This window comes from Salvelinus sp. IW2-2015, unplaced genomic scaffold (genome assembly GCF_002910315.2).
Source record: "Salvelinus sp. IW2-2015 unplaced genomic scaffold, ASM291031v2 Un_scaffold992, whole genome shotgun sequence".
NCBI classification, from domain to species: domain Eukaryota; kingdom Metazoa; phylum Chordata; class Actinopteri; order Salmoniformes; family Salmonidae; genus Salvelinus; species Salvelinus sp. IW2-2015.
Genome location: NW_019942676.1, coordinates 337107 through 360009, shown reverse-complemented (window position 1 = coordinate 360009; position 22903 = coordinate 337107). Strand labels below are relative to the sequence as shown.

General features: G+C 40.8%; 2 protein-coding genes and 1 long non-coding RNA gene across 3 annotated transcripts; 1 reads left to right on the top strand and 2 right to left on the bottom strand.

Moving 5' to 3' along the window:
- Positions 1-1024: 1024 nt before the first annotated feature.
- On the bottom strand, positions 1025-6121 carry LOC111981222 (heme-binding protein 1-like). Its single transcript, XM_024136666.2, has 4 exons — positions 5720-6121; positions 2349-2487; positions 1618-1798; positions 1025-1482 (listed from the first exon to the last, which is right to left on the bottom strand). Exons 1-4 carry the CDS (start codon positions 5795-5797, stop codon positions 1305-1307), a joined length of 576 nt encoding a protein of 191 aa, XP_023992434.1. The 5' UTR covers positions 5798-6121; the 3' UTR covers positions 1025-1304.
- A 1348-nt stretch (positions 6122-7469) lies between these two features.
- Positions 7470-13195, bottom strand: fmc1 (formation of mitochondrial complex V assembly factor 1 homolog). The gene is made up of 2 exons (XM_024136664.2): positions 12994-13195; positions 7470-8040 (listed from the first exon to the last, which is right to left on the bottom strand). Exons 1-2 carry the CDS (start codon positions 13120-13122, stop codon positions 7837-7839), a joined length of 333 nt encoding a protein of 110 aa, XP_023992432.1. The 5' UTR covers positions 13123-13195; the 3' UTR covers positions 7470-7836.
- Positions 13196-17165: 3970 nt separating this feature from the next.
- On the top strand, positions 17166-21603 carry LOC139024092 (uncharacterized). The gene is made up of 3 exons (XR_011475319.1): positions 17166-17232; positions 17430-17572; positions 21068-21603. It is a non-coding gene; the product is annotated as an uncharacterized lncRNA (long non-coding RNA).
- Positions 21604-22903: the final 1300 nt, after the last annotated feature.

The following is a 22903-nucleotide window of genomic DNA, read 5'->3' as shown; positions in this document are numbered from 1 at the left end:
TGTGACGAATTAACCTGTGAAAACCACTAATTTATTCCTGATTAAACTGAGTTGTAGTGACTAATATATTGACCATATAATTGCTATTTTCTCAGAGTGCATAGAGAGGACATTTTGTACTAGTTTTAGGTTAGAGGTTTGGTTGGTTTTAATTATCTGCTTAAATTAATCAAATGTCTGAAATATCTTGTTTGTAAACCATATTCCTTATTTTGAGTTCTTCATATTGATTCAAAATCTAATAATAAATAAATGTTTATGTAAAACTTATCCAAAACAGTGGTGTACCAGTATTTTAAGCATTCTTTTGTTTGTATAGAACTAAAAAAAGGAAATGTCAGTATTGCACAAAAAATCGTATTAGTAATATCTTGAATAACATATTATGATACGAAACGCTATCAAATCCTGACGATATCGTCACTCCATATTTTCACAGAAAATCACACACTATACAGAGGTATTTCAAAATACAGTTTCAAGAATCATAAGTAACATTACAATTCAAAGACTCCAAATACAAGCACACCAAAACATTCATTACACACAACTGCTGTCTTGAAAGGTTTTCATGTCATCATCACAGAAGGATTAGACATCTCAAATGATAACACTTAAGGAATGACTAATACATTTCTCCTTCATACCCTCCCCACCAACTAATTCATACTAAGGAAAACATTTGACTATCACTACTTTATGGCTCAATTCCTAGTTTATTCCAAATTCCCTCCCTTGGGAAAAGGAATTGTGCTTTTTAAAACTTAATTTACTTATTGAATACTTAACTGTCATTTTGTTTTTATGGTGTATGAAGTGAAGCATCATTTAATTACCCTGCTGAATAGTGATGTGTACAGCCTGATTTAATGTGCTTTTCTTCCAAGCACTATGAAGCATGTTTTAAGGGGAGTGTCAACCCCTGGGTGTACAAAATAAGAACTTGAGTTAATGATGTACCACCTATAACACACAGCGGTACTTTGTGGTTAGTGGCTCCTACCCCTAGGCCACTTTACAGTTACTGATAATGGTTCCGTACTATTGCACTACTTTGGACCAGTAACTATGTAGCCCGCTACCCATCCCTCCCCTTTATGACCTTTCAATAGTCTAATACTCTTCTTTGCATCACCTCTCCTTCATTTGCACTGATTTGAAAACAAATCCCCTGTTGAGTTGCCATATTATTTTCACATATCCTATTTTTTGGGAGATAAAGATCAAGATGTGGAGTGATCAGTGAAGATGAAGGAGAGGAAGTGACTATAGTTTATTATTAAGAGTCGGTCTTAATGCTTCCCTTATGGCTCCTCCTGTAGGAACCACACCTCGTTGCGTCGGCCGTAGGGTTTCATGGGCGGGTCGTAGGTGCAGCAGAAGTACTGTTTCCGCTGAAAGGGGGCAGTCTCACCAAGAGTTTTGGTTAGGCGAGAGGCCTCTGCTCGGTACTCAGTCTCCCCTGCGAAGCCTCCAAACTGCCTGTGAAAAGAAAGAGTAGGTGGAWAGGAGAGATAAAGAGGATATGTGATCAAATCATTTATGAATATTAAATACATTTTTTATCGTAAAGAATTAAAGAACAAAGTGAGGTGAAGACTGCATGGAGACACCCACAGTGAGTAGACAGTCATGCCGGGTCGATCCTCGATTCTGATGGCACTGTCGATGGGCACAGGGGGACTGACTTGGTAGTTGGTGGGAATCCTGAGGCTAACCACCAAACGGCGTGACATCACACCATCGTCCCTGGGATATACTGTGATGATAACCGGTGCTGTCGTCCCCATTGCCTCCCCTTGGAAAACAAAGATACAGAGGACAGATAGAGGGGATAGCAGACAACTTATTGCAACAGTCTTATTATGTGTGCATCGAGTTCATTGCATCCTCTTAGGCCCAGTTTCAAACTGACCTCTAGCATCAAACAGAGTAGACACTTCTTCAGTCACCCTTGAAGATCTGAAAGTACTGAATAGGTGCCAGTAACATGGTAATAACACTATCAAATCCTCTGGTAGACTAGGAAGAGTTTTCACCATATTACTTGGTTACATCAATGCAATACTTTCAGATATGCACATTACATCGGTGGCTCAATTCAATCCGTAGCGCTTAAGACCTGCGCTACAGCGGTTAGTTAGAGGCAATGTTTCCGCATTCACGGTAAGCGCTGCATGTCAGCTCAATCAGGAAATGTCCTTCAAATTTCAATCGCGCTATAGCGCTGAACTTCAGCGATATGGATTGAGTCGAGCCCCTAGATCTTTATGAGCTTAGGGCTCATTAAAGATGTGTCCACATGTGAAGTCCACTGACTGACAGGCCCTGCTCTCTGATTGGCTCACCTTGGTCGTTGCTTCCCCCAATGTACACGAGAAGCTTCCTCACTAGCTCCCCTGTCACCTGGTCAAAGGTCCGCCCCTCTGAGCTCACTGAGGCATACTTTGCACCATCGTACCTCCGCACCTCGTAGCTGACCCCCTCCTGGGGAAGAGAGCGGGAGGCAAAACGTGATTCACCAATGACACACATGTTGACAAACTGTTCAGAGGGAAGGACGCCACACACTACTTGGGGGTTAGAGGGGGGTGGGGCTGGGGGTGCTGTGATTGGCGATATGCAATGGGCAGAATCTGTGCTCACTGATGCCGGTGAAACACTTGGAGTGGAAACTAACAGAGGACAGCCAAATACCCCCAGAAAAGGATTGAGATCAAAAATATTACGCTGATTTGATTCCAGTCCTTTCCGGCTCTGCTCTCAGGGCCCCGCAGTGTTTAATGAAGCCTAAAGAGAATAATGGGACAGAGATGCCTGTTCTTACATAAGACCAAACCATAGGCGCCGCACACACACACACACGGCAGAGTGGGGTTAATGCGGTGTGTACACACACTCACTGACTTGCTGCCTGTTCTTATACATGTTATGATGTACTTGTCCTAAGAGGTAGGCTTATGCTGAGAAATATCAACCATTAAATAACAGAGGAACGTTACGTTTCACAATAATCACACATTCCATAACCAGTATTGAGTAAATCTGTTCCACTGAAAGGGACCTCAATGAAGGCCACATTTTTGAAAGCACCAATTTTTTTGTTCAGATCCATTCCACTAAGTTATCCCTTGTTTTAAATCACTCACGCTGAATACGAATGCCTGCTACATGACTAGACATATAATGCAATGTAAATACTACATTATGCACTGAAAACACTATTTAAAAGTAGGACTGGATGACAACATAATGATGTTGGTTTCCAATATTAGGGTTGTTTTCCTAAAGAAGTTACATCTGCTTCGTGTTTTGTTTCCTTGCCACGACACTACGCTGGTCTAATTGGGATGTCAAGAACTCGTTCATAGTGCTTCTGACTGGTGTTTGGTGTTCATATTGATGAAGGCGTTGTGGCTGCAACCCATCCTTGAGACTGTGGAGTAAATGTAAATGTAAGCTCATAGGAAATAACAGTAGATGGATGGGATGACAGTAATGCCATATCTTTAACACGTTTTCTTACTTCACTGCAATTATGCTATGATGTGTCACTGGTGTCAACTGGCCCACTGCATAGTCATTCCGATTGTGTTGTTCCACAATTTTTGTTATTTTGGCTCTGTACTCCAACACTTTGGATTTGAAATGATACACTGACTATGAGGTTAAAGTGCAGACTGTCAGCTTGAGGGTATTTTCATCCATGTTGGGTGAACCATTTAGATACAGCACTTTTTGTACATAGTCCACACATTTTAGGGGACCAAAAGAATTGGGACAAATTCACTGATATGTGTATTAAAGTATTAAAAAGTTAAGTATTTGGAAACATTCTATTCTTATTTACATTAAAATTATCCAAAAGTGCTGGAGTACAGAGCCAAAACAACAATAAAATTCACTGTTCCAATAGTTTGGAGCCCACGGTATATGTCACTGTGACCAACATTAACAATACATGTAGGTGACATGTTCCAACAGCAATAATTGAAGCTTTGTTCCTGAGTTCAGTCTAAAGGTGCAATTAGCGTGTGTGCTTAGCTGGAATCCTGCAACCTTCGTATATAATTAATCTGTGTCTCAGCTGGCTAGACGTGGGCCATAATTATTGTGGATGTGCTAATATTAGCAATTAATTTAATATTCAACCCGCTCTCTTTCTTTTTCTAACTTTTAAACAAATGGTTTTAATTGATTTGAATGTCATGTGAAGTTTGTAAACCTCTCACACAGAGAAGTTGACATTTCAATCTTACATGACAACTATGGCCTCTATAACCATTCAGTTGGCTTGGAGTATGAGCCTGTCTTGTGTATCAAGAAATAGACAATGTGCTGTCATTATATAATAAGCATATTGTGCTGTCAACTTGTCCATCTTATCAAATGTCTTGTCATTACTAAACAATGCATGGTGCCAAGTAAGATCATTTCAGAGGAATTAAAACATTGTGTAAATTATAAATGTAACCGCTCTCAAATGCACAGACAGAGAAAGGAGACAAGGACTGACCATCCATGATACCAAAATTATAGTTTTAACCATGTTTTGAGGCTATACAGTGTTTGTTTACATTTACGTTGTTTACAAACATTGGGGTGATGGGGTACGACAGTTGAGGATATGACAGTTGAACCAAGCTCATGAGACATTTATTTTATATTCTTCAAGAATCAATGTGTAAATATCATTAATTTATAAGTCCAAACATGGATGTAACTACTAAGGATTCTAGCTTTAAAGCCATCTCCTTCCATTTCTAAGCCATTTGTAATATGAGAGGGCCCACCAAGCTCTCTCTCTGTGTGTGTGTGTGTGTGTGTGTGTGTGTGTGTGTGTGTGTGTGTGTGTGTGTGTGTGTGTGTGTGTGTGTGTGTGTGTGTGTGTGTGTGTGTGTGTAGACAGTTCATCTGTATTCAGTTTTAATTAAGAGTGTATGATGTCAGACTCCTCTCAGATTTCCTATGAGCGTGTGTCTGTGTGAGATTTCAGTGTGATCATTTAGTCTCGAGTGAAGTTAACAGATTTAGCACTGACTGACTTCAAAACTGCTAATAGCCTGTCTATCGCCTATTTAATGGCCACATGTGCCTATTGATACAGTGTCTTTTTCCTATTCCTCATACAGTCTTTTTGGTTGTCTGGTTGCATGTTATAGATTGAAGTAGTTCCAGATTCATGATCAGTCTTTTTTGTCAGGCCAATGTCTGTAGATGTGTCTGTCAGCTGTATGGTCAGTGTAGCAGTATACACAGTGGTGCCACTACTGAGGTCATAGGGAACACACACAGAGATCTGCCCCCACCCTCTACTGCGAGCTCACAGGTGCCAGGAGGTAAGGTGTAATTAATAATGGTTGGTTTCAAAAGGTCAAACACTTTAAAGGTATTGGCATTACATAACCCTTAAAATGCATACTACACAGCCCTACTGATAATCAAAATAGATTTTTCTTGAGAATCATGGTAGGCTGGGGCCAATAGGCTAGTTTCACTGCAACCAAAGTGAGTAACAAACTAAAAATGTCTTAGAATAAAAAAATATTTGAATATACTGAAGAGATCTGTCTGTAATGACCAGACAGTTGTTTTATGCACCAAACAAGACGGAGGTGTATAGTGGCGCGCGCGATCAAGTGATGCAATGCTTGACTGACAGACACACACACACACACACACTCTAAAGTTGAAACTGACAGGTCAAGGTGTATCCTACCTTGGTCTCGCTGCTGAGCAATTTGTAGTCCGTTTCTTCGGTGTTCCCGAAAATGGAATTCTTTATCATTCCAAACATCGCGCTCTGGCCAGGTCACCACTCTGCTGCGCGCGTTGTCCCTTTATACAATGTTATGTTGCCGCCTGTGTTTCCTTTGTGAAACAACTTGTTATTATTTCATAATCTAGCCTCCCTTCTTATTTTTGTCCAACTTTTAAAATCACATAAGGAGATTCACTTAAAATATGTTGTACACTCCTTTACTTGATCCTCGGCCTTATTGGATAAGTCAAATCAGAACCTATATCTATTCACGTATTTATATAATATTGTTACCTAGTAGTGCAACTAGGTTGAAATAGTGAATCTAGCTTCTAGCTCACTAGACGAGTTGACGAATTACAGCCACGAATATAAACAACTGTCTCCGCCCTCCTTCCCCGCCTCCACTCCTTTTTTTTATTACCCATTTCCACTTAATATCTAGCCTACTTTTCATTCACTTAACATTAATGATTCCCACCGATTATCATGCACATTATTGCAGGCGGTAACATGATCTAGTTTATTTCATTTGTATTTAGATCTCCACTGCGTAAGATTATACTCGCATTAAACATTCATACACTGAATACTTAATGCAGCGGTGTAGCCTACCTTATTTAGTAATACAGAATCGCGATTGAAATGAGAACCTGTCATTCGATTTTCACATACCACCTCAAAACATACACATAGCAGTGACACGCTTGTGCAACATTATGTTCTCTCTCGCCAGCTGTGTGTCAAAGTAATTCCATGTCTTGGTATGAATGGAGGAGTGGGGTGTAGAGACGCGTGTTATTTTGCGACTTTATAACAATATAATTTGACGCTATCTGTTGGTGTGCCACTATGCATTACATTCCCACAACATGCATGTGGACGCTGGGTGCTGCCGCTCTATGTGCAAGCATATTTCTTGTCCCTATGTGTCACAGTGCTGCGTAGCTCTAGGGTCAATCTATTTAAACCCACACAGAAGACAATCTTAGTCACCGTGTAACAAATGGAATGGGGAGAGTTACGCAGCTACATAGATTTAACTATGAAAAGGGGATGGATGAATAGAAGAGAATGAATAGTCCAATAGGGCCAATCCAGGATGAAAACATAGCAGCAAAGGTCAAAGAACGAAAAAACTGTTCCCAGAAGGTAATACATGTTTCTCGTATAAAAATAAAATGGCAAAAGACTGCAGAGAAAAATGTAGTGGAGTTGGTAGAAATGCCAGTTGCCATGGACACAATGAAACAAATGAATCTGCCAGTACAAAGCAATACAACTCCTATCTGCTGTTTTCCATTGTGCTGGTAATACTCTTCTTATAAAACGCCCACATGAGACAAAATAATGCATATAGTTATACTTCTCTTATGCATGTTGCATGCCCTAGCATTATCTAAGACCTTTCCTTTATTTCACTGTTGGCTGGTCTTCACACTGTTTAAACCACTGGCCAAAAGGTAGTGAAGAACAAAACATGTAAAATATCAAAGGCCACGCAATGATCCATCCATCTGATTTATCATACCCTCTTTGTAATGCTTAATATTTTAATTAACCAGGAATTTTAATTGCCTGATGTCCTTTAAAATATAAATATGACTGAATTAGTTCTCATCAGTTTTATCTGCCGAGTATGAGTGCTTTACCTGAACATCATACATTGCTCCAAGTAAACCTTACTGAATTGAGGTCAAAAGGGATATCATTATTTAATTGCTTATATTTTATTAGCAGATTATTAACAGGCACTAGCAGCATACGGATTGCAAGAAAAGTGTGATGTCATGGTGACCCGATAAAAGTGATTAATACTTTAATTGGCTAAATTTGTCCCATTGTATTTACAAAGATTTTAATTACAGCCATTGTCTTGAGACAGAAAGTGAGGAGTGGTAGGGAGAGCTGGGAATCTCATATTTCTAATAGCTTTGATCCTCCCTTGCATAAAATCACAATTCACAGTCCTTCATCTCTTCCTCTGTTTTGTAAAAGAGCAAAATAGCATTAGGTCCAGCGTGATGATTTACAACCCTCTGGTGTTGTACGAGAGTCTTCTCCCATCCCTTCTCTCACTTCTCCCAGCCCTTCCCTCCAGGCTGAGTGGGCAGCCTGAGCCCCACAATTCCTGCCATCTCCTCTGTGTCACGCTGCCCTTTCCCATGGTACATGTCGTAGAGAGCCATGTGTTGCCGGGTGGAGGTGAGCAGACAGAGGTAGCTGTGCGAAGCATGGAGGGCCTCCTCCTGAGCACGACAATATCTCTCCCCAGTGATCTAAAAGAACGGGCAGAATTAAGATAAAAAGCATGTATAAACCATGCATAACAATGACACTAACGTCACCATCTTGAAGGTGAATTTATGCAGCAATTACACTTGCAAATAGATATGATACATTTACTAAAGAAATATAAAGTGCCTAGTGAAAGTAAACACCCCCCTTGTCTTCACATTTTGCTGCCTTAAAATAAAATCTAAAAAGGGATTAAATTAGATTTTTCCCCCTACAGAGCTACACAACCTACAATACTGTACAATTTCAAAGTGAAAGAAAGTTATAGAACATTTTCCAAATTAATAAACAAATACAAGATGTCTTGATTGTGTGTCTTCACACCCCAGAGTTAACCTCTCTGCGAGTAAGGCTAGTTTCCTGAATTTCCGCCTGTCTGACGTGCCCAAAGTAAACTGCATGTTACTCAGGCCCAGAAGCTAGGATATGCATATAATTGGTAGAATTGGATAGAAAACTAATCATGTCTGAGTATAACAGAAGTGATACAGCAGGTGAAAACCCGAGGAAAATCGATCCGGAAAATTTGTTTTTGGAGCTCCGAATGCCTTCCAATGCAATGCTATTGAAAGATCTAATTTTCACCTCCCAAATTGCAGTTCCTATGGCTTCCAGTAGATATCAGTCTTTATACAAGGTTTTAGGCTTGTTTTTTTGAAAAATGAAGAAGTATTTGTAGTCTTTCCAAGTTGAGCGTCAGGGAAAAAGTAGACTTTTTGTGCCATGAACGTGGGTGCGCTCTTCGTTCTTTTCCTTTGCCATTAAACATAGTAATCTCCATCTGAAATATTATCGTTTATTTAGATATTAGACAACCTGAGGATTAATAAAAACATTGTTTGACTCGTTTGGACGAACTTTGCTGGTAACTTTTTGGAATCCTTTGTATGCATGTTGAAGTACTGGATTATTGAATTCAATGGAGCCAACTAAACTGCGTTTTTGGGATATAAAGAAGAACTTTATCAAACAAAACGACCATTCATTGTGTAGCTGGGACCCTTGGAATTGCAAACAGAGGAAGATCTTCAAAAGTAAGTGATTTATTTTATCGCTATTTGCTATTTCGTGACACCTGTGCTGGTTTGGAAAATATGCCAATGTGAGGCACGGTCCTCAGACAATCGAATGCTATGCTTTCGCCGTAAAGCCTTTTTGAAATCTGACAACACAGTTCGATTACCAAGATTCTAAGCTAAAGAATCATGTATGACACTTGTATTTTCATGAATGTTTAATATTACGATTTTGTATTTTGAATGTGGCGCGCTCTGATTTCACCGGATGTTGTCGAATTTGATCCCGCTAGCAGGATCTCCGCACTAAGAGGTTTAATACTTGGTGGAAGCATCTTTGGCAACCATTACAGCTGTGAACAACTTTCATTAAGATTCTACCAACTTCACACAACTCTTAAGGTAAAAATACTGCATAGCTATAGTTTTTAAATCAACATTTCTCAAGCTCAGTAAATTTGGTTGTGAATCATTGATGGACAGCAATATGTAAAATCTTAAATCTGCTTAAAAATAATTAAAAAAATTAAATTATATAAAAAAAATCTAAATCTGAGACACGTCAGGACTGAGACTGGGCCATTCAGGAACATCAACCACTTTTGAAAGCCATTCTGGTGTGTCTTTTGCATTAAAATGTTTACTTGTCCCACTGAAAAATAAAACTCTACTCCAGGGTTAGGTTTTCAGAAGACTGAGGTGGGTTTTTCTGTAGCTTTTTGCCTGGGCTGTGCTCCTTTCATGTCTTTTGATCCTAACAAACTTCCCAGTCCCTGCCGGTGACAAGCATACCCATAACATGATGCTGCCACCACAATACTTGAAAATAGAGATGGTTTCACTCGTGACGCAACAGGAACCGGGATTGGTCGGACCAGGCAATGTTTTACCACTCCTCAATTGTCCAGTATTGGTGATCACGTGCCCACTGGAGCCGCTTCTTCTTGTTTTAAGCTGATAGGAGTGGAACCCGGTGTGGTCGTCTGCTGCAATAGCCCATCCGTGAAAATTAGGAGTATGTTGTGTAGACCTGTTGTGAGTTCCGAAATGCCGTTCTGCACACCACCGTTATTTTCCTGTTTGTGGCCCACATGCTAGCTTGCACGATTCTTGCCATTTTCCTTCAACCTCTCTCATCAACGAGCTGTTTTTGCCCACAGGACTGCCGCTGACTGGATGTTTGTCGCTCCATTCTTGGTAAACACTGTTGGTAGACACTGTCATGCGTGAAATGCCCAGGAGGCCGGTCGCTTCTGAGATACTGGAACCGGTGTGATTGGCACCGACGATTATACCATGTTCAAAGTAGCTTAGGTCACTCGTTTGGCCAATTCTAACGTTCAATCAAACATTAAAATGAATGCCTTGATGCCTGTCTGCCTGCTTTATATAGCAACCCATGGCCACGTGACTCACTGTCTCTAGGAGCTAACCATTTTCTTGAACAGGGTGGTGTACCTAATAAACTAGCAACTGAGTGCATGTAACCTGAAGAGTTGGAAAAAGTTGGTAGAATCTTATTCCAAATGATTCACAGCTGCCCAAGGTGATTCCACCAAGTATTAACTCAGGGGGTTGGAGACTTGTCCAACTTATGTTTTTTTCATTCTTTCAATTTTAAAATGAGGAGTAGGTTGCTAGATCTGTAGAAAAAAATATTTAATCCATTGTTAGATTGAATTTTAAGGCAGTAAAATGTGAAAAAAGTTCAAGGAGGTGTAGACTTTCTAAAGGAAAGGGGATACCTAGTCAGTTGCACAAATGAACGCATTCAACTGAAATGTGTCTCCCGCATTTAACCCAACCACTGAATCAGAGAGGTGCGGGCGGCTGCCTTAATCGATGTCATCGGCGCCCGGGGAGCAGATGTTGTTGGACTATATAATAACAGAGTTTGGAATCAACAGGATCCTGAACAGCTTCTACCGCCAAGCCATAAGATTGCTGTTGTGTTTTTACTCTGAGAATTAGAACCTAACGTACACTATGATGAACTCAAACCAAGTTTATTCTTCCCAGAGGATCAATACAGCTGCCTTAGACAAAGACATTGTATACACAAGCACTGATATTTAACCCTTTCTCTTACGCTGAGTCTCCTCCTACACATCTGAACAAACATTGCATCTATATTGCTAGGCAGGAAACTAAGTGATACGTGCCAGAAACTTTTCTTTCTCCCGTAACGTGACCTGACCTCGACCCCCTTCATCACTAATCCATGGCGCTCTCCCCTTATCAATGCCTACCATGTGATCGCTTTCCCTACACTCAGAACATTCCAAGCTTAATTGCACCCACTATATACTTTCCTCCTACAGATAACCATTAACCTCTGGTGTAGCCCCTCGGCTATGGCACCCCTCCGGTCTCTACTACAACTAATGATTAATAACATTTGAAGTTCAGAAATCCAAACATATCACTGCTAAATAGCTAATCAAATGGCTACCCGGACTACCTGCATTGACCCTTCTTTGCACCAACTCTCTTACACTGACGATGCACACACTGGACTCTACCCAGACACACTTTACATCCCAACACACACGCACACTGACTTTCATACTCTCCACATAGCTGATGCTACTGTCTTATTACCCATCGTATTGCTTAGTCACTTTACCCCTACCTATACGCAAGCTACCTCAATTACCTCTTACTCCTGCACATCGACTCGCTGGTACTACTTCCTGTATATAGCCATGTTATTATTTTTATTCACAGTGTATTTATTCCTTGTGTCAAAATGTCATTTACGCCTCCCGGGTGGCACAGTGGTCTAGGGCACTGCATCGCAGCGTGTAGTCAAATTCAGGTCTTGATTGGTCAAATAGTGCTCTTTGACGTGTATCTTTTTTTGATACATGTTCAATAGAAATCCTGGTTGAGAATGAAACGACTGAACAAATGAACAACAAAACAGCACAACAAGTAAGTGAAAGAAATAGGTTTCGATTATGTTTTACTGGTAACGTAAATGCAGCAAAATAACTTTTTGGTCAATGTGTGTGTAACCTTTATTTAACTAGGCAAGTCAATTAAGAACAAATTCTTATTTACAATGACGGCCTACCCCGGACGACGCTGAGCCAATTGTGTGCGTCCCTATGGGACTCCCAATCACGGCCGAATGTGATACAGCCTGGATTCAAACCAGGGACTGTAGTGACACCTCTTGCACTGAGATGCAGCGCCTTAGACCGCTGCGTCCATGTGTGTGTGTTAACTATTTAACTGTACTGGAACGCTTAAAAGGGTGCAAACATTTTAAATATCAGTTATCTGTATCGTTTTCTTTTGGCAAGGAAAATATCGGATATCGGCCAAAAATGTCATATCGGTGCATCACTAAATTAAATGTGAAATATTTTGGCCTGCTGTTATTTTCAATTTGTTACCTAGTTGTTATCCTGCCTTTTCAGAGACCCCAAAGCTCTCTGAAGCGTCTGCTGTTGAGAATCACTGTACATTTCTGCAGCAAATGAACATTGACAATGGATAATTATTAATTTCATGCCGGTAGTCCTGCAATATCTAGGCCTAATAATAGTGCATAGGAGGAAAAGTAGCACTAATATTAACGTTAGACACACAAGCTCGTGACGGTCACCTTGGCTTGGTTAGCCAGCTACTAGTAACGTTAGGGTCAATGATACTAACTTGGTGTTGCCATTGGATAACGTTAGCTTATCACTGTAATTAGCAAATTAGTCCCATAACAAAGCCATGAATGCGGCTTATTCTTGAAGATAACCCGTTCCAGAATGGCTAAATTGTGGCTGGGGTCGCTAACACACTTTTAACCACGGCAATCTAGCTAAGTTAACGTTAGCTTACGTTACCATGGTGGATAGATGTCGTGGTTTCACTAAAGTTGTAGCTAGCTAACCTCATTTGCTCATCAACACGACTTACCTGGTTTTTACGGAATTGATCTAAAACATAATTGTATGCCAAAGACTGTTTGTATTCCAGTCCTTTAATCGCTCGTATCTCCCTCAGGATCCCCCGGCAAAGGCGGAGAGGTGAAGACAACGACGCCATGTTGGACTGGCGTGTTTGGGTGCGCACCTATGACATTTACATCATTCGTGCTCACCTACTACCAGGAGCACAAATAATGACATCACTTTCGTATAGTAATAATTAAAACCTTCAAAATAAAAGCCCACGTTTCAAACCATTGCAATGTCGATAACTAATTCAAAAGATATTACACTCAGTGGACAGGTTATTAGGTACACCCATCTAGTACCGGGTCGGTCCCCCCTTTGCCTTCAGAACATCCGGAATACTTTGTGGGTATGGATTCAAAGTGTCAAATCAAATGTATTTGTCAAATGCGCCGAATACAACAGATGTATACCTTACCGTGAAATGCTGACTTACAAGCCCTTGACCAACAATGCAGAGTTTCAAAAAGTAAATAGGAAAATGCGTTAAATAAACTAAAGGAAAAATAGTAACAGAATAAAATAAAAATAACGAGGCTATATATGAGAGGTACCAAGTCAATGTGCAGAGGTACGGGTTAGTCGAGGTAATTTAGGTCATATGTACATGTAGGTAGGGTTAAAGTTACTATGCATATATAATAAACAGAGAGTAGCAGCATCGTACAGTATGTGAAGGAATGTGAATGTGTGTGCGTGTGGCGTCAATATACATGAGTGTGTGTTTGTGTGTGTGTTGGATTGTCAGTGTAGTATGTGTGAGTGTGTGATTAGAGTCCTGTGAGTGTACATCGAGCCTGTACAAGAGAGTCAGCGCCAAAAAAATATGAATAAATAATAAAATAATGGAGTCATTGCAAATAGTCCAGGTAGCCATTTGATTAACTGTTCCGCAGTCTTATGGCTTGGGGGTAGAAGATGTTAAGGAGCCTTTTGGTCCCAGACTTGGCACTCTGGTACCACTTGCAGTGCGTTAGCAGAGAGAACAGTCTATGACTTGGGTGGCTGGAGTCTTTGACAATTTTTAGGGCCTTCCTCTGACACCGCCTAGTATAGAAGCAGTTGCCATATCAAGCGGTGATGCAACCAGTCAGGATGCTCTCGATGGTGCAGCTGTATAACTTTTTGAGGATCTGAGGACCTATGCCAAATATTTTCAGCCATCTGAGGGGGAATAGGCATTGTTGTGCCCTCTTCACGACTGTTTTGGTGTGTTTGGACCATGATAGGTCCTTAGTGATATGGACACCAAGGAACTTGAAACTCTCGACCCGCTCCACTACAGCCCCGTCGATGTGAAAGGGGGCATGCTCGGCCCTCCTTTTCCTGTAGTCTATGATCAGCTCCTTTGTCTTGCTCACGTTGAGGGAGAGGTGGTTGTTCTGGCACCACACTGCCAGGTCTCTGACCTCCTCCTATTAGCTGTCTCATCATTTTTGGTGATCAGTCCTACCACAGTTGTGCGTGGCCACGCAGGCGTGGGTGAACAGGGGCCCCCGTGTTGAGGGTAAGCATGGCGGATGTGTTGTTGCCTACCCTCACCTCTTGGGGGCGGCCCATCAGGATGTCCAGGATCCAGTTGCAGAGGGAGGTGTTCAGTCCCAGGGTCCTTAGCTTAGTGATGAGCTTTAAGGGCAATGGTGTTGAACACTGAGCTGTAGTCAATGAACAGCATTCTCACATAGGTGTTCCTTTTGTCCAGGTGGGAAAGGGCAGTGTGGAGTGCAATAGAGAATGCGTCATTTGTGGATCTGTTGGGGTTGTATGCGAATTGGAGTGGGTTTAGGGTTTCTGAGATGATGGTGTGGATGTGAGCCATGACCACATTTTCAAAGCATTTCATGGCTACAGATGTGAGTGCCACGGGGCGGTAGTCACTTAGACAGGTTGGTCTGCTTAAAACATATAGGTATGACAGACTGGGTCAGGGAGAGGCTGAAAATGTCAGTGAAGACACTTGCCAGCTGGTCAGTGCATGCTCTGAGTACACATCCTGGTAATCCATCTGGCCATGTGGCCTTGTGAATGTTAACCTGTTTAAAAGGTCTTACTCACATTGGCTATGGAGAGCGTGATCACACAGTCATCCAGAACAGCTGGTGCTATCATGGATAGGTCAGTGTTGCTTTCCTCAAAACGAACATAGAAGCATTTAGCTCTTCTGGTAGGCTCACTTCACTGGGCAGTTCTCGGCTGGGTTTCACTTTGTAATCTGTGATAGTTTGCAAGCCCTGCCACATCCAACGAGCGTCAGAGCCTGTGTAGTAGGATTCGATCTTAGTCCTGTACTGACGCTTTGCCTGTTTGATGGTTCATCAGAGGGTGTAGCGGGATTTCTTATAAGTGCCCGGATTAGTGTCCCGCTCCTTGAAAGCGGCAGCTCTAGCCTTTAGCTCAGTGCAGATGTTGACTGTAATCCATATCGATGCACTTATTAATGAATCCGGTGACTGATGTGGTATACTCCTCAATGCCATCGGATGAATCCCGGAACATATTCCAGTCTGTGCTAGTGAAACAGTCCTGTAGCTTAGCATCCTCTTCATCAGACCACTTCCATTTTGAGCGCATCACTTTCTTGAGTTTATGCTTGTAAGCAGAGTTATGGTCAGATTTGCCAAATGGAAGGCGAGGGAGAGCTTTGTAGAGTAAAGGTGATCTAGAGTTTATTTGTTCCTCTACTTGCACGTCACATGCTGGTAAAAATTGGTTGAAACGGATTTTAGTTTTCCTGCATTAAATCCCCGGCCACTAGGAGCCCTCTGGATGAGCATTTTCTTGTTTGCTTATGGCCTTATACAGCTCGTTGAGTGCGGTCTTAGTGCCAGCATCGGTTGGTGGTGGTAAATAGACAGTTACTAAGAATATATAGTTGAAGTCGGAAGTTTACATACACCTTAGCCAAATACATTTAAACTCAGTTTTTCACAATTCCTGACATTTAATCCAAGTAAAAATGCCCTGTTTTAGGTCAGTTAGGATCACCACTTTATATTAAGAATGTGAAATGTCAGAATAATAGTAGAGAGAATGATTTATTTCAGCTTTTATTTCTTTCATCACATTCCCAGTGGGTCAGAAGTTTACATACACTCAATTAGTATTTGGTAGCATTGCCTTTAAATTGTTTAACTTGGGTCAAACGTTTCGGGTAGCCTCCCACAAGCATACCACAATAAGTTGGGTGAATTTTGGCCAATTCCTCCTGACAGAGCTGGTGTAACGGAGTCAGGTTTGTAGGCCTCCTTGCTCGCACATGCTTTTTCAGTTCTGCCCACAAATTTTATATTGGATTTAGGTCAGGGCTTTGTGATGGCCACTCCAATACCTTGACTTTGTTGTCCCTAAGCCATTTCGCCACAACTTTGGAAGTATGCTTGGGGTCATTGACCATATGGGAGACCCATTTGCGACCAAGCTTTAACTTCCTGACTGATGTCTTGAGATGTTGCTTCAATATATCCACATCATTTTCTTTCCTCATGATGCCATCTATTTTGTGAAGTGCACCAGTCCCTCCGGCAGCAAAGCACCCCCACAACATGATGCTGCCACCCCCGTACTTCACGGTTGGGATGGTGTTCTTCGGCTTGCAAACGTCCCCCTTTTTCCTCCAAACATGACGATGGTCATTATGCCTAAACAGTTCTATTTTTGTTTCATCAGACCAGAGGACATTTCTCCAAAAAGTACAATCTTTGTCCCCATGTGCAGTTGCAAACCGTAGTCTGGCTTTTTTTATGACGGTTTTGGAGCAGTGGCTTCTTCCTTGCTGAGCGGCCTTTCAGGTTATGACGATATAGGACTCGTTTTACGATATAGATACTTTTGTACCTGTTTCCTCCAGCATCTTCACAAGGTCCTTTACTGTTGTTCTGGGATTGATTTGCACTTTTCACACCAAAGTACATTAATCTCTAAGAGAGTCACGTTCTGACCATAGTTCTTGTGTGTTTTGCTTGTTTTAGTGTTGGTCAGGACGTGAGCTGGGTGGGCATTCTATGTTGTGTGTCTAGTTTGTCTGTTTCTATGTTTGGCCTAATATGGTTCTCAATCAGAGGCAGGTGTTTTGTGTTGTCTCTGATTGGGAATCATATATAGGTGGCTTGTTTTGTGTTGGGGTTTGTGGGTGATTGTTTCCTGTCTTTGTGTTTTCTCTGCACCAGATAGGGCTGTATCGGTTTGCCACATTTTGTTATTTGTAAGTGTTCACAGTTTCGTCATTAAACATGTTGAGCACTGGCTACGCTGCGTGTTGGTCCGATCCCTGCTACGCCTTCTCTTCTCGAAGAGGAGGAAAGCTGCCGTTACAAAGAGACAGAATGCGTCTCCTTCCTGAGTGGTATGACGGCTGCGTGGTCCCATGGTGTTTATCCTTGCGTACTTTTGTTTGTACAGATGAACGTGGTACCTTCAGGCATTTGGAAATTGCTCCCAAGGATGAACCAGACTTGTGGAAGTCTGCCATTTTTTTTCTGAGGTGTTGGCTGATTTCTTTTGATTTTCCCATGATGTCAAGCAAAGACTCACTGCGTTTGAAGGTAGGCCTTGAAATACATCCACAGGTACACCTCCAATTGACTCAAATTATGTCAATTAGCCTATCAGAAGCTTCTAAAGACATGACATAATTTTCCAAGCTGTTTAAAGGCAGTCAACTTACTGTGTTAACTTCTGACCCACTGGAATTGTGATACAGTGAAATAATCTGTCTGTAAACAATTGTTGGAAAAATTACTTTTGTCATGCACAAAGTAGATGTCCTAATCGACTTGCCAAAACTATAGTTTGTTAACAAGAAATGTATGGAGTGGTGAAAAACGAGTTTTAATGACTCCCACCTAAGTGTATGTAAACTTCCGACTTCAACTGTACATGAGAACATTCTTGGTAAATATTGTGGTCGACAGTTTATCACGGCGTCTCCTCTTAATACGAATGACAGGAATTTGGGCCTGGTCCAGGAGGAGCAGTATATCCTTTGCTTCCAACTCATTAAAGAAAAAATCCTCACCCAGTTCAATGTGAGTAATTGCAGTTTTGATGTCCAGAAGCTCTTTAGTCATAAGAAACGATGGTGGAAACATTATGTAAAAAAAAGTTTAAAACCCCCACAAAACAGCACATTTGGTCAGGAGCCTGTAAAACTGCGGCCATCCCCTCCGGAGCCATTCTCTTTTCTCTGTGAAGGACCGGGTGCCCTGGAATGGGTTCAAACGTTGCTCAATTGGTATCAAGGTACCTAACGTGTGCCAGGAAAACATTACCCACACCATTACACCACCGCCACTAGCATAGCCGAGGGAAGTAGTTTGGGGGTCTATATCGGTCCGCTAATTCAGGACTAGTAAAGGCCCAGTGCACTACTTTTGTGATTTTTGAAAAAACGAAATGTATTGTATTTGAGTGTTTACCAGCATTTTTAACTTGAGTATGACAATTATCTGTACAAACAGTTAATCTGGTAAAACTTGTTTTCCAATTTCTTGAAATACTTTGCAATTGCAACACTTATGTGTTAACTGAAATGGTCTATTCATTCATTTTACTAGACACTCTTATCCAGAGCAACTTACATGTATGCACTTACATGAGTGAGTGCATACATGTTCATACTTTTTTGTACTGGTCCCCCGTGGGAATCAAACCCACAACCCTAGCGTTGCAAGTGCCATGCTCTACCAACTGAGCCACATCATCACATCATCACAAACCACTTGATGTCTCAATGTACTCAATTACTGTATTGTGTGTTTTTCTTCATGGTGATGGGAAGTCTACAGGTACAAACCTAGATGACCAGCCAATACAATAATGTAGATTTACTTTAAGTGGTTTGTAAGGATGATAAATTAACACTGCACAAAAAGTGGTTGTTTTCCCATGTTTTATGAAGAAAAATATTACATTTGATGTAGATGTTTTCTGTCTTTGCCCATAACTTTTGATGTACATGTTTGAGGACAGGGTTTAGTTTTTTCTGGATTCCATTAGAATGACAATCGCAGAGAAATGGACAGGGCAACAACTCTTACAATTCCAACTATTGAGTCCTGCAAGATACTGTTCTTAATTATACAACTACCTTTTTTGCCAAAGCAGAGATGTTGAATTATAATATTTCGCCTGCGCTAAAGACGGGTCCACTAATACTAGTAAAGGCCCAGTGCACTACTTTTGTAAACATATAAATAGCATCACCCCTACTTTTCGCAGCTATGGCTGCCTCTCACCCGACTTACTGTCCCTCCTCTCTACCTCCCACCACTCAGAAAAATGTCCAGACAGTCTTCCAGCTGAAGGTGAAACTTAAGTCACACCTCATTATTTCTGCCTCATGCACCAATTCATGTTCCTCTATGACCACAGAAAGTGAAATATTCCTCGATATTATAAGACACAAGTCGCTAATAATGCAAGCTTATTAGAACACTTTGCTATACTCATTTGTAGGCCTATAGGTGCACTTGATTTGCTCTCTGATCATGCCGGGTAAGGCAGTTTTTTTTTTTCTTCAGACACATAAAATGGGAACACTTTGCCTTCGGTGCTAGGGCTGTTGAATTACACCTACCGCCAACAGCACAAACTGAATTTTAAAAATAGGAAAGCAAAGCTTTATCGTAGTTCTTTTTACAGAAATGTTTGGTGATCAACTAGGAATGCCTTGGAGATCGACCAGTTGATCGTGATCGACCGGTGGGTGACCACTGCCCTAGACACTGTTGTGCGTGAATCTCAGGAGGCTGGCAGTTTCTGAGATACTGGAACCAGTGCGCCTAACGTCTACGACCATACTCAGTTGCTTAGGTCACTTGTTTTGCCCATTCTAATGTTTAATTGAACAGTAGCTGAATGCCTCTATGCCTGCTTTGTAAAGCAAGCCACGGCCACCTGACTCACTTGTCTGTAGGAGCGAACCATTTTCGTGAATGGGATGGTGTACCTAATAAACGGTGTACATTGTAATCAATGGCCCCTTTTATGGTGCTTATTGGTTTATTCGGATCCCCATTATTGCCGTGAATTCGTTTTGGACTGTGGCGAGACTCCGCAAGACATGCCACCAGGGGTATGTATGGGTGTCTGAGCTGCATGTTATTTGATTATGAAGACAATCTGGAATTTATCACAGTTGTGGAAGAGAAATGTATTTTGTTTTATTATATGGCCTGAAGGTGCAGGCCATCCTGTTTCTGTAAGATTGCTAAATCGCAAAGTTTCAAGTTGCCTTTAAGTTTTTATAGTTTCATGGTTACAGTTATCCCATGATGTGTGGGAGAGTGGACATGTCCTTGATATGATTTGTATTTCTCTTTCTCTACTATCTGTGGTGATAAGCAGAAGTACCGGACTCATTTGAAGGCTATGTGAAACACCCCACCCATCCACGCTCTGTATAAAATGTCTGTCTGTGAGAACAAATTGCGAATTTAATAGATTTCCCCTCGCATTTTCACATAATGCTTTTGTATATTGAGATTGGACTGCCTTATGAGTGGTTTATCCACCACACAGTAATATTTCTCATAATACAGTGCCTTCAGAAAGTATTGATACCCCTTGATTTATTCCATTTTGTTGTGTTACAACCTGAATTCAAAATGGATTAAATACATTTTTCTTCTCACCCATCAACACACAATACCCCATAATGACAAAGTGAAAACATGTTTTTAGAAATGTTTGCACATTTATTGAAAATGAAATACAGAAATAGATAATTTACATAAGTATTCACATTCCCCTTTGCCAATACATTCTATAACCACCTTTGGCAGTGATTACAGCTGTGAGTCTTTCTGGGTAAGTCTCTATGAGCTTTGCACACCTGGATTGTACAATATTTGCCCATTTATTATTTTCAAAATTCTTCAAGCTCTGTCAAATTGGTTGTTGATTACGGCTAGACAACAATTTTCAAGTCTGGCCATAGATTTTCAAGCAGATTTAAGTAAAAACTAACTTGGCCACTCAGGAACATTCACTGTCTTCTTGGTAAGCAACTCCAGTGTACATTTGCTCTTGTGTTTCAGTCTATTGTCCTGCTGAAAGATGTGAATTAATCTCCCAGTAACTGGTGGAAAGCAGACTGAACCAGGATTTCCTCTAGGATTTTGCCTGTGCTTAACTCCATTCTGTTTATTTTTTATCCTGAAACTCCCCAGTCCATTATGATTACTAGCATACCCAGAACATGATGCAGCAACCACTATACTTGAAAATATGGAGAGTGGTACTCAGTAATGTGTTGTGTTTGATTTGCCTCAAACATAACTCTTTGTTTTCAGGACAAAAAGGTAATTCCTTTCAAAATTATTTGCAGTATTACTTTAGTGCCATGTTGCAAACAGGATGCATGTTTTGGAATATTTGTATACTGTACAGGCTTCCTCCTTTACACTCTGTCAATTATGTCAGTGTTGTGGAGTAAGTACAATGTTGTTGATTCATCCACAGGTTTTTTCTATCACTGCCATTAAACTCTAACTGTTTTAAGTCACCATTGGCCTCTCCTTCAACTGAGTTAGAAAGGATGCCTCTATTTTGTAGTGACTGGGTGTATTGATACACCATCCAAAGTGAAATAAATAACTTCACCGTGCTCAAAGGGATATTCAATGTCTGCTTTTTTTTACCCATCTACCAATAGATGCCCTTTGCGAGGAATTGGAAAACATCCCTGATCTTTGAGGTTAAATCAGTGTTTGAAATTCACTGCTCGACTGAGGGACCTTACAGATAATTGTATGTGTGGGGTACAGAGATGAGGTAGTCATTCAAAAATCATGTTGAGCACTTATTGCACACAGTCCATGCAACTTATTATGTGACTTGTTAAGCACATTTGTACTCCTGAACGTATTTAGGCCTGCAATAACAAAGGAATAACAAATACTTATTGACTGAAGACATTTCAGCTTTTCATTTTTATTAACTTGACAAAATTTAAAAAAAAACATAATTCCACTTTACATTTTGGGGTATTGTGTGTAGGCCAGTGACAACAAATTTCAATTGAATCCAATTTAAATTCAGGCGGTAACGACAAAATGAGGAAGAAGTCCAGGGGCGTTAATACTTTCTGAAGGCACTGTAACTTGAAAAGAAGCAGTTAATCTCTCGTCAACCATCAACCAGGAAAGACTGGCATGCATGTTGTTGATGATAGTTCTGTGTGTGCAGTTAAGGGCAAGGCGTGCTGCTCTGTTTTGAGCCAGCTACAGCTTTACTAGGTCTTTCTTTGCTGCACTTGACCCTATTACCAGACAGTAATCAGGACGGGACAGGTCCAGAGCCTGAACAACTAGTACCGTTGATTTGTATAATAAACGCTGAACATATATTTACATTAAAAAAAAATACCTCACCAGATACAAACATCAATTTACAGACGCACACAAACGACCTAATTTGTTTTTCGTCCATGCTATTTAAATAATACATTTCATTTTTCTACTGTGTTAATGATGGTGGATTGATTGATTTCCACTTTTTTTTTTTTTTTTTTAAGATGAGTGATGAGAAGAGAATCTTCCAGCCCATTGGGTATCTCACTACACCCCCATATGCCATGTCTTGAAATATGCATACAGACGGATTAAAAGTAAGTTTACATTGTAATACAGCCAACTATCTAGCTCCGCCCATAACTTTTGTACTTCATAGCATTCCTAGAAACATGGATTACTGAGTCATGGATTAGTTATTTTTCAGTCTTGGTTCCAATAGTTTAGATTATTTTCTAATAGATCGTCAGATGGATATGCCCTCTGCAAGGTATTGAAATAAGATTCCCTCAAAGTTGCTCTGATGTCCAATATTTCAAATATCAATTTCATGATGTGTAAATTTTAAGATTATTGTTATTT

Coding starts and splice junctions, on each gene's coding strand:
- LOC111981222 (XM_024136666.2), bottom strand. CDS start 5,797: ATGTTTGGAATGATAAAGAATTCCATTTTCGGGAACACCGAAGAAACG. Junction 2,488..5,719: donor TGCTCAGCAGCGAGACCAAG/GTAGGATACACC, acceptor TCTCTTCCCCAG/GAGGGGGTCAGCTACGAGGT. Junction 1,799..2,348: donor TGGGGGAAGCAACGACCAAG/GTGAGCCAATCA, acceptor TTGTTTTCCAAG/GGGAGGCAATGGGGACGACA.
- fmc1 (XM_024136664.2), bottom strand. CDS start 13,122: ATGGCGTCGTTGTCTTCACCTCTCCGCCTTTGCCGGGGGATCCTGAGG. Junction 8,041..12,993: donor ATCAATTCCGTAAAAACCAG/GTAAGTCGTGTT, acceptor CCGTTCTTTTAG/ATCACTGGGGAGAGATATTG.